Raw genomic sequence first — 12,056 nt, 5'->3', positions numbered from 1 at the left:
AAAAAATTAAGAAACGTCATTTTAATGGAAAAACTCAAGTTATGTTTATTAGTCTCACAGCAGCCGCAACTGTTTATAACTTTACATAGAAATCTTATATTATTTTTGAAGCAACCGAAAATTTAAAGACTATTTCAAAAAGATTTGGGCAAAATGTAGCCTACTAGTATTTTTATTAAATTTTAATTTATTTCTTTTGTTATATAGTGTTGGAGTGGACTTAGAGAGAATAAATTAAAAAAATTATTATTTTTCAAATTTTTCCATGGCCCCTTTGAAAAAGGCTCATGGCCCACTAGGGGGCCATTGCCCCCAGGTTGGGAACCCCTGTGATAAATGGAAGGCAGTAGTCACATCACATTATGTGTGTAAACTTGACTTTGAACAGTTGCTTTAGCGTAACCTTGATTGATTGAATCTTTATCCTCGGACTGGGAAAGCTTCTTGCAGAGCTTAATCCCGGCAGTTTCGCATACTTGTAGAGGCTTTGAATCACTGACGCAGGCCCGGTCACCGAGATTGACAGAGTGAAGTTTCCGATAATTGAAGTGTTGTTGCCGGGAAATTATTCCATCCATTTGATGCCGCTGAATGGAGAGCAGTCCTTGACATGCGTTGCTCAAGCGCACACCCCGAGAGTCGAACCAGCGCAGCTTGATCTTGAAGCTTCTTCGTTCCTTTGATGAAATGCATAGAACAGTGGTTCTCATCCTTTTTGTCTTAGCGGACCCCTTTGGTGCTTTTGAAACAGTCACGGAACCCTAAACATAATGACTTGAAATTTTAGTATATCGAGTCTCCTACCGGAAACAAACGTCTTGCTAAACTCACAACGCATGTAGGGTTACGATTGATAACATAGCTAGGCCTTATGTTGGCACACAGCTTCAGAAATCAGTACTCTATCATATGCTAATTTAACCTAATGCTTTTCTTCAACTTATATCGAAAATTAATAGAATGTTTACGACCTTCACAAAAAGTTTCTCAATTTTTTTTCATTTGTAATAATTAATATTTTGTTGTCATCACAGTCATGGTAAAACTGTGAGTGCTAATAAGCTGCTGACTAAACGTTTCCATTTCTAAATTAAGCATTGATCAACAAACTGCTGTCTCAAAAGAATTAAGTTTAACATACATAGCCCATGGCCACCTAAAGATACGACCTGATTTGTCACATTTTGCAGAAATTTTCAGGTTTTTCTAACTTTGGGCGAACATTTAAATAATATTTCCTAAAAATTAGATTTTTACGCTTTCTTTATTCTTTTCCCCAGATAACACAATAGGTTTTAACATCCTCACATGTTGAAAAACAAAGAAAATTTGATTTCGAAGATTTTAGTCAGACTGTTAATTTTCAATAACAGTCTGATTTTGCGTTTTTCAACTTACTTTTTCTCATTTGCTACTGCTTCCCCAAGGCAGCGAAAAAGTTTTTTGTCATTAGGAAACTGCAAAAAGTAAAAACATCTCAAAAAATGTCAGTTAAGCACTAGCAGTAGCTGTAATCAAAATCTGCAAAATGTGACAAGTCAGGCCGCATCTTCAGGTGGCCATGCATAGCCTTACAAAAGATGTAACACTTTTTTTATGAAATTCTTTTAGTTAGGAAACCGAGACTACGAAGCCCTTTAAAATTTCAAACAGCGCACCTGCGTGTCGCCATGCACAGTTTGAAAATCACTGTAATACACAAATAAAGCACAACAAATTTTTGAATTTTGCAATTTGTCAATTATGCTGCAAATTCGGAAACTTTTACAGTCGCCTTAAAAACGCTTTGCAGACCCAAGAAGTCCGCGGATCCTCGGTTGAGAACCACTGGCATAAAGTGTACATTGTACTTGTACGTGGTTGCCTTAAACGTTGTGTACTTTTCCAATTTCTTATAGCGTTGACCTTGCACTGTGTTTTCTTATTTAGTTTATTCACAAATTCGAGCTTATAGTGAAGCAACATCAGAAGTTGGAGCTGGAACGACTAGCCGAGAAATCAAAAATGTAAGTAATCGAAACTTGTGAACTAGAATTATTTGTTTTGATGGTGAAACAAGACGACATGTACAGGATGTTTCAAAAAATTTGACATCATTATGTACAGTCTTGTAAGTTTTCCAATTATCGTTCATACGATCTCAAATTTTAACAGTATGTACAGATACAACATAAAATTTCATTTTTTAATTGTCAGGCGTTTTTCTTTTTAGATGTAGAAATGCCATACAATAGCGTTGAAAAAACATTTTGTGTACTGGAGTATGCTAGAACACAGTCGAATAAGACTGTGCAGCGTGCATTTGCGCAACTGTTTGGAAGAAAAGGGCCAGATAGAAAGCAGATTTGGACAGGGCATAAAAAGTTAGAACAAGAAGGTTGCTTGTGCAGCAGGGTAAAAGGATCTGGCCCTTTTCTTCCAAGTAGTTGCGCAAATGCACGCTGCACAGTCTTATTCGACTATGTTCTAGCATACTCCAGTACACAAAATACTTTTTCTATGCTATTGTATGGCATTTCATCTAAAAAGAAAAACGCCTAAAAATTTGAGATCGTATAAACGATAATTGGCAAAGTTACAAGACTATACAATTGGTTGGCCTCTCTGAGTACTGGGCTTGCTTGTCGCAACTATTTGATTGGCAACACCGTCGTCTACAACTTGTTACACTTTGTTTAAGGATTGTTACACAAAGGAAACTCTATTATGGAATCCGCTATTTACAAAATAAATTATTTTCTTTGATGTATTGTAATTAAACTTAAAAGTAAAACAGTGCTTCACAGAAGTACGGAACACCCAACTACCTGCAAAGCAAAGGTGTGTCAAACAAAAGTGTTAGGTGTTTTCAAACTTTTCGGCAGAATTGTTATTTTGCAGTAGAGGTAATCCAATAGTTGCCTATGCAAAACTATCCCAAAATTAATTTAAAGCGATTTTATTACCCACTCATCAAACCATCATAGTGTTTGTAAATTTGATCATCTATGCAAATTTGATCAAATCTCATATGTCGAACTTAGAGCCTGAAAAGAAATTACAGGATAGCAGCACTTGAAGCTATATATTTCTGAGGTGTACTCGATGTTTTTCTAAGTTTTCTTGTTTTCAAATGCCTAGTAATATATTTTTGTAAACCTGTAATTTATTTTTAATGTGAATTCTAATTACAGGGTCATCAATAATTAACGTTACAACTTCAAACAACTGTATTTAAAAAATGGTAGACAATTTTTGAGTAATTGTCACGCTTTCTTTCTATCTCTTACCAGGAAAAAGACTTGGAAAGGTTCAATGACGTAGTTTAATGGGTTATAACCGAAAAGCAGTCAATTAAATGTCGAATAAGTTCTACTGGTGAAATGATAATGAAAACGCTTGAAGGACCCCAACGAATGGTTCACCACTTCCAGCAATTAATCAAAGTAACAGTAACAGTAAACAGAAATAGATTCCAACGCTTGCGACTTTTGATCGAGTTTAACGTGTCCACTCACAGCTTTTCATACGATTCTACTTTCAATCAGAAATTATATTAGCATCAACTTTGCTTTACTCGTATTCAATACTTCAACTTTCGATCAACAATACTTTCTGCACCTTTTACCAATCCACAACTCATAACACAATTCTCATAATCAACTCAATAATCAACTCTCCTAACACAACTCCCCTAATAATAATCATTACGCAAATTACACCACTATTTATAGAAGGTTTTTCGGTATAGTAACTTCGAGAAGGTTACGTCATAGGACTAATGGTTCTGTCAAGTTGCATTAAATCGTAAACAAGCCGAAGTTTCTAGATTGTCACGTAGGGAAAACGATTCTAGAAAATACATTGCATAATAATGATTTCGCAATCAGAGATGCATTGGTAAACATCCTTGTGACATCATGACAAACGATATTGGCAATTGTGAAAACAACAGAATGTTTGAGGTTCGCATCTTACAGAATGATGTAGAATTACGTTACATAACAACGATTTGCGATCAAAGGTTACTTCAGGTCATAACCGATAATAACACATCGCACCAGAATTTTACAATCAAAACAACACGCTCGTTGAAGACACAAAGCAGTCCATCGCGAGGCCTTGCCCATTGATTGTGACAGTAATAAACATATAATATTATTGTCAAATAAATAAATATTTAGGAAAACAAGTTTTACTCAATGTGTTCTCCATTTGCGTCGATAACAAGTCGGAGGCGCTTCGAAAAGGACCTGCAAGAGTCACGAATAACTCTTTGAGGTATTTAGGTTCATTCTTTTTCCAGATTGGCTTTTATCGCTTCCAAACTTTGGTGGTTTTTAGTTGAAACCTTGCTCTCCAGGTAAGACCAGATGCCAAAGTCTAGGGGGTTCAGGTCTGGATGAAGGAGGTCATTCTGCCTTGGAAATAAAGAACGGCACATTGGCTGAAAGCCAGTTTTGCATTCTCTTAGCTCCATGTGAAGAGGTAGAATTTTGTTGGAATGACCAATTACGTTTTTTGAAGTGTTTCTTTGCCCAAGGCAACAATGAACCCTCAAGAATATCATTTAGGTAGTTTTCTTGGTTCAATTTCACTCCTTAGTCCACAAAAACCAATGGACTCCTTCCTGATTCGTTGACTGCGGCCCACACCATCGCTGATGCCGCCCCTTGTCTCCGAGTGACTACCCGGGTTTCCAATTCCATGTTACCATCTCTTAATCAAACATGATCAATCTGACTGTTAAAATGATGCTGGACAATGGACATCAAATTTCTTCTCTTCGCTGAACACAAGGTTTGGCAACGTGCCTCTTCCTTCAATGCGTGAGAGCAGAATTTTGGCTTTGGAAAGACGTTTCTCAATGGTATTGGCATTTAGCAACTGTTTCTTCGTGTGTTTGAATGGGCTCATCTTCAAATCCTTCTTGAGAACTGTGAACATGATTCCATAGGCCACATTTGCCTCCTTTGCCAGGTTTTGAATTGGATCTTTTGTAACGTTAATCATTGATGACCCTGTACAAATTACTTTAAAACGATTTTGTGCAATTTGAAAAATATAGTCCAGTTTTGAACAGGTAAACTTTGGTTATTGGTCGACGACTACTGTGGGCTAGTTATCATTTTTGCTAAAGAAAATTATAGGCGTCTGAAAGTACTTTTGTTTAATGCATCCTTCGCTTAGCAGGTTACTGTGCATTCCATGGTTCTGTGAATCCTTGGGTAAAAAGTTGACTGTTCTAAATTACTGGAAAACAATAATAAGCAATTGCTAGTATCAAAAATTCCAACTAAAATCACTGAAACAAGGTTATCCTAGTTTTTACCCTCAGACTGAAATCGTATTTAAGCTCAACGCTGACAGCTTCGGATATGTGCTTAGACTAAAAACACTGACATTGGCTCTGATGCGCAATAATTAAGGATGGCAATATGAAGTTATGTTTTCGGTTGCAGTGATTCCCAGTAAACCATTTTATTACTGGATACCGTTAAATCGGAAATTTCCATTGAAGTGCTCATGCGCGCTTTAACCATCGTCGTTTGATGATCTCATTTTTTTGTTTGGGAAATGGATGTTTATTTAAATGTTTGCGCGTTTTGTTGTGCCCAATCAAGGAAAGAGTAGGATAAAACATTGTGATTTTCCGCATCGCCTAACTTCAGATCATAAAATAACTTGGAGCAATTCTAAAAGTTGAAAGTGGTTATAAAAAGCGAATGTTTTCTGAAAGTTAGTTTATCAATCAAAAGCGTCATGTAATGAATCACAATGATGGCATCTCATTTCCTGCTATCTGCAAAAAATTATTGTAAGTGCTTATTTGAAGTTTTTTAAATTGTTCTCGTGCTGATTGTAAACTGTGAAGTAGTGCGTACACAATTTGATTCATCATGACTTATGCCGTTCGGCGCTCACTCTTCTCTGTCGTTATTTAGTTTTTTGTTGATCGTTATCATTTACACCCTTTTTTCTAGTTCAAAGTTTGCGCGCGATAATTTTTGGTCTAGAAGTTGAATTTTCATATCGCATATTTAGTTGATTTCAGAAACATGATCCTGTGTTTTGCCATGCTAGACAGGTAATCACTACCTGGTCTAGCCCCTTGAAGAAGTCAGTCGTGTCTGATTGACGAAACATCCGAATAAAAGCAGATGGTCACTTTATACATCTTGTGATAGTTTAGCTTAATTTTCACCAGTAGAACGCATCATGTTATTTAATCAAGAGATGCTGACACTTGGATGTGCGTTTGAGCACAACACATTTCAAGGACAGCTCTCCATGCGGCGGCATCATCATCAGCCAATTTTGATTATACAGGACCAGAATTAATCCTCAAGTGAATTGAATAGTTCACAGACAACAACAATTCAGCAACAAGCGGAAACTTCACTCTGATAGTTTCCGTGACCGGGCCTGCATCAGTAGTTCAAAGTCTCAAGGTATAGCCTGCACATAACTGCCAGGATTAAGCTTGCAAAGAAGCTTTCTCAGTCGAAAGGTAAAGGTTTCCACAATTGTGTAAATCAGGCTCTGTTGAAAGTCACATCACTAAAGATCAACAGAACATTGCATTGTGCGCACTGTGCATGGCTTGTGTGTAATTTTTAGCATTTATCTGTCACCACGAGCTATCTCTATGATTTATCTCTATTCTTGATATCTCTATTCGTGACGATTTATCTCTATTCTATCAGGGAGCAAGCTTCAATGCAAAAGTCGAAAGATGTTGAGAAGGAGCAGAAAATTAAACTCCTCCCAACTACTTTAAGCCGAGAAGAGTTGGAATCCAAGAAGAAGGCAATCAATGCTGCGCATATTGGAGACTGTATTCGGGACCGCTCGATGGTAGGTGGCCGTGTAGTTACTTAGCTCATGTGACGGCAAACTGTGTGTCGTAACGTTGAACTTGCGTAAACGTTACAAACTTGATACGAGAGCTGTGTTATGTTTGTCATTGAAGAAGAGACTTGGTTGTTTTTTCATCAAATGATGCAACAATTATGACCCACACTTACCTTATTCCTATCTTACACATATGATGGTGCTGTCCTTTTTAATTCCTTTTGTGTTTATTACTCCATCAGACAATACGTAATTTAAGTAATTTCTGTACTGGTGGCTGTTTTGAGATTGTGATGTGTCACAACAATTTCTTGTTTATCAAATTCAGTGTTCCATATGTTTTTGATTTTGAGGTTGCTGATGCCGAATTTGGTGCTAGTTTTGTCCAGTGTCAATGGTTTAGATTTTTAGAAAAACAAATGAAGTGGCCCAGTGACCCAAATTGCATGGTTGACGAGCCAAAGTAGTCACGATCCCTAAGCCTCATAAGTAAGCCACAAGAGGATCGGAAGAGCTATCAACCTATATCTCTTCTTTGCATCCCCTTTAAAATCTTTGAACGTCTTATCTACACTCGAACCAATTATACAGACAGAGTTATCTATAATTAATGTTACAAGAGTTCCAATTCAAAAACTGGCAAAGGAGGCGAACGTGGCCTATGGAACCATGTTCACGGTTTTCAAGAAGGATTTGCCGCAGTGCCCACTGCCATCAAATCGACACTGCCATAAATGACGCCTTGCGTATCGTGACAGGATGCCTGCGACCTACACCATCGGAAAATCTCCCTGTCCTTGCAGGCATCCAACCAGCTGAGCTTCGTCGCGAAGAAGCTATCCTGTCTCTTTCTCGTTGCGCTACGAACCCCAACCACTTGCTCTACTCAAGTCTCTATGAGTCTGTGAACGAGAAACCTCAGCGACTGAAATCGAGACACCCATTTGTACGTGCCGCACAACTCCTGATGAAAACTGCTGAAGACCAATCCATCAGTGCGGCTACCTGGGCGGACCACCAATGGAGCTCGGAGTGGAAGAAGAACTCCTCAAGACTCCAAAGTTTCATCTCCGACACCAGCAACCACCCAACCGGAATGCATTTGCCAAGGAAGGCCTGGGTGCGGCTCAACCGCCTGCGTACTGGCGTCGGACTATTCCGCTCGAACATGCACAAATGGGGGATGGCTCCATCCGCGATTTGTGAGTGTGGCAAGGAGGAACAAACCGTAGACCACACCATTTGTAATTGCGCCATCTACCATGCGCCAAATGGTGTGCGTGGTCTGCGTGAACTGGATGACAAATCAATTGAATGGCTGCTCGACACCTGCCCAAACATCTAGACCGCGTCGCCGCCACTGCCCAAGGGTGGTAAAAGGCAGAGCCCCTCGACCCTTGGAGTGGCGAAGAAGGTTCAAACGAAGAAGAAGAAGGATTTGAAGATGAGCCCATTTAAACACACGAAGAAACAGCTGCTAAATGCCGATACTATTTAGAAACGTTTTTTCAGAGCCAGAATTCTGCTCTCACGCATTGAATGAAGAGGCACGCTGCCAAACCTTGTGTTCAGCGATGAGAAGAAATTTGATGTCCAGCATCATTTTAACAGTAGGAATGATCGTGTTTGGTCAAGAGATGGTAACATGGAATTGGAAACCCGGGTAGTCACTCGGAGACAAGGGGCGGCATCAATGATGGTGTGGGCGCAGTCAACGAATCAGAAAGGATTCCATTGATTTTTGTGGACTAAGGAGTGAAATTGAACCAAGAAAACTACCTAAATGATATTCTTGAGGGTTCATTGTTGCCTTGGGCTAAAAAACACTTCAAAAAACGTAATTGGTCATTCCAACAAGATTCTACCCCTTCACATGGAGCTAAGAGAACGCAAAACTAGCTTTCAGTTAATGTGCTGTTCTTTATTTCCAAGGCCGAATGACCTCCTTCATCCACAGACCTGAACCCCCTAGACTTTGGCATCTGGTCTTACCTGGAGAGCAAGGTTTCAACTAAAAACCACCAAAGTTTGGAAGCGCTGAAAGCCAATCTGGAAAAAGAATGAACCTAAATACCTCAAAGAGTTATTCGTGACTCTTGCAGGTCCTTTTCGAAGCGTCTCCGACTTGTTATCGACGCAAATGGAGGACACATTGAGTAACACTTGTTTTCCTGAAGTTAATTTATTTGACAATAATATTAAAACAATGAAAACTATTAATACTACAAAAAGTGCTCAATGCCAAGCAAAAAGGCAAAGCAGAGCGAATTAAATCAAATGTAGTTATTACTATCTGAAGCCTTTACAAATTGTTTCACCTAACGGATCATCAGAAGGTCTTATTCAAATGAATAAGACCTTCTGATGATCCGTTAGGTGAAACAATTTGTAAAGGCTTCAGATAGTAATAACTACATTTGACAATAATATTATATGTTTATTACTCAAAAATTGTCTACCATTTGTTAAATACAGTTGTTTGAAGTTGTATCGTTAATTACACTGGGTGACACAATTTTTGGTGCTGGCAGTTTTTGAACTGATTTAGACTAACTTTGGGGCGCTGATTCCGAAAATGCAATCAGTTTTAACTTTATCCATCAGATAAACTTTTTAAGTTGCAGTGATTTTGACTTTTTTACAATTGTCCTACAAAGTAGCACAAATACAATACGTTTTAATGCTGTCATTATGGGAGTACAACCTTTATTATTACTCTTGCATTACATTATTAAACAAACAATGAAAGCAGACAATGCCAAGACAATTGTTTTCTGTGTTAAATGCTGGTACATGCAAATCAAGACAGTATAATGCTTTTTTCAGAAATATGTTGGATAGTTGTCATCTTCCATCCATCAGTGTTCTTAACTGTTGTAACAGTAGCCTACTACTGTTGGATGTGAAATGATTACTCTGCAAGTAGACACTTATAAAAGTATGAGAAACTACAATCGAAAAGTTGTTTCATTTGAGAAGGACTTCATTCAAGCTTTTCTTCAGGGCAGGTGTTGGCTAGCCTGGCTCTGAGTCTTTGTCAAAGTTCATACCTAATTGTTTTTTATGAATATAGGCTATTAGGTTTTTGAAGACAAGCTAAAGCAATGAATTGCTTGATTTGAATTTAGTGTTATTAATCAGTACAAACGAAGTTAGCTGTTAAGAAAGTTGTAAAGAAAATGAGAAATTGTCAAATTCATTACTGCGCATTTTCTGAAATTGAGTTTATCAGTTTCAAAGTTTTTTGGGGGGAATCTAGCGCGCTTATGGCTACAACATCTAGACGACGTTGTCTAAATAACACAAATATTTTCTGCTACATCTGTGATGATTACACACTGGAGCCTAACAGAAAACCAATCGATGATTTTGTAAAGCGTGCTTATCTTGCTTACTTTAAAGTGAAGTTGGGGGATCAAGATAAGTCTTGGGCTTCCCCCATATTGTTTTCAAAACTTGCAAAGAACATTTACGTCAATGGACGAACAAAAGATTTAAGGTTTGCTGTTCCAATGGTGTGGCGTGAACCAAAAAATCATAATAGCGACTGCTACTTTTGTGCAGTAAACATAAAAGGCATAACCAGGAAAAATAAGACTTCCTTACAATATCCAAACCTAGCTTCAGCAATTAGGCCAGTGCTACACAGTGAAGAACTTCTTGTTTTTGAAGGGTTGTTACAATTGGATTTACATCCTGACAGCGAAGACGAGCAAGCTTCCACTGACAGCGACTCCACCCTTGCTGAAAGCGAATTTCTTCTTGCTATTTTACCTCGTCAACTTTTTTTCTCAGAGAGAACTCAATGACTTGGCGAGAGATTTAAATTTATCAAAGGAATCTTCTGAGTTACGGTCTTCAAGACTCAAAGAAAAAATTATGTTGGAACCAGGTACGGCAATCACTTTTTATCGGAAACGCCATGTCGAATTTTGCCCTATTTTTCTCAGTAAAATGATGTTGTATATTGTACCTATGTGGAAGGTCTTCTTAAAAAGCTTGGTGTAGCAGAATACAATCCTCAAGATTGGCGACTGTTTATTGACAGCTGTGAACGAAGTCTAAAATGTGTTTTACTGCATAATGGAAATGCTTGTGGAATGTGGATCTGTACCACTTGGACATTCAACAATCAAAGAAAAGTATAACGAAGTCAAGTTTGTTTTGGAAAATTTCATACTATGAACACAATTGAATCATTTGCGTTGATTTGAAAATGGTTCGATTTCTGCTTGGAATGCAAGATGGATACACAAAGTTTCCTTGTTTTTTTTTCTGTTTGTGGGACAGCAGGACAAGACATCAGCAGTGGAAAAGGAAAAATTGGCCTATGAGAAGTGAAGTAATTCCTAGCGAGAAAAATGTTCAAGCTCACTCTTTGGTGGAACGACCAAAAATTGTGTTACTCCTCTTCATATTATTTTTAAATTGGGTATCATGAAGCAATTTTTAAAAGCACTCGATAAAGAGGGAAATTTTTTCAGATATATTTGCACAAAATTTCCAGGATTAACAGTTATTGAAAAGTTAAAAGCCGGCATATTTGATGGGCCTCAAATCAGAAAATTAATTAATGATCCAAACTTCTCATCTTTCGTGAATGAAAAAGGACTGAGTGCCTGGGATGCTTTTGTGAAAGTTGTTAAGAATTTTTTGGCAAATAAAAAGGCATCCAATTACAAAGAGCTCGTGGCTAACTTACTCAGAAGACTCCAGGATATTGGTGTTAACATGAACACCAAGCTTCATTTTCTGCACAATCATCTAGACAACTTTCCTGATAATCTTGGCGATTTGAGTGATGAGCAAGGAGCGATTTGAGTGATGAGCAAGGAGAGCGATCTCATCAAGAAATTAGTGAGATGGAAGTCAGATATCAAGGGAGATGGGATGCCACCATGCTAGCTGACTATTTGTGGTCTATTAAACGCGATGATGCTTTTGCAGTTCACTCTCGTAGATCTCTTAAGCGCAAGTTTATGGCAGACACTTAAGCAAGCTGAAGAATAAGGAGAAGCTACCATACCTATTCATATGTTTGTGTGTACGTTTTTAATTTCTTTGTTGGCTTGCTGAAATTGATTTATGTCTTTCGACAATATATTTGACTCTATTGACAATATTATGCCTAAACATGAGCACAACAATTTATGCCTAAATGTGAGAGACGTGGGCATGTAAGGCAAATGAGCCTCCGGAACAAGGATATTTGTTGAACCCCA

At 38.0% G+C, this 12,056-nt stretch overlaps 1 protein-coding gene across 1 annotated transcript in view; it reads left to right on the top strand.

Moving 5' to 3' along the window:
• Positions 1–12,056, top strand: part of LOC145774883 (1-phosphatidylinositol 4,5-bisphosphate phosphodiesterase beta-1-like) — a 208,413-nt gene that overhangs the window by 154,099 nt on the left and 42,258 nt on the right. The window contains exons 28-29 of the mRNA XM_082586214.1: positions 1,930–2,006; positions 6,687–6,837. Coding sequence (XP_082442340.1) covers positions 1,930–2,006; positions 6,687–6,837 — 228 coding nt within the window. The remainder of the gene's footprint in view (positions 1–1,929; positions 2,007–6,686; positions 6,838–12,056) is intronic.

The sequence above is a fragment of the Aplidium turbinatum genome, chromosome 7, assembly GCF_918807975.1.
Source record: "Aplidium turbinatum chromosome 7, kaAplTurb1.1, whole genome shotgun sequence".
Taxonomy (NCBI): Eukaryota; Metazoa; Chordata; class Ascidiacea; order Aplousobranchia; family Polyclinidae; genus Aplidium; species Aplidium turbinatum.
This window is presented reverse-complemented; position numbering and strand designations above follow the sequence as displayed.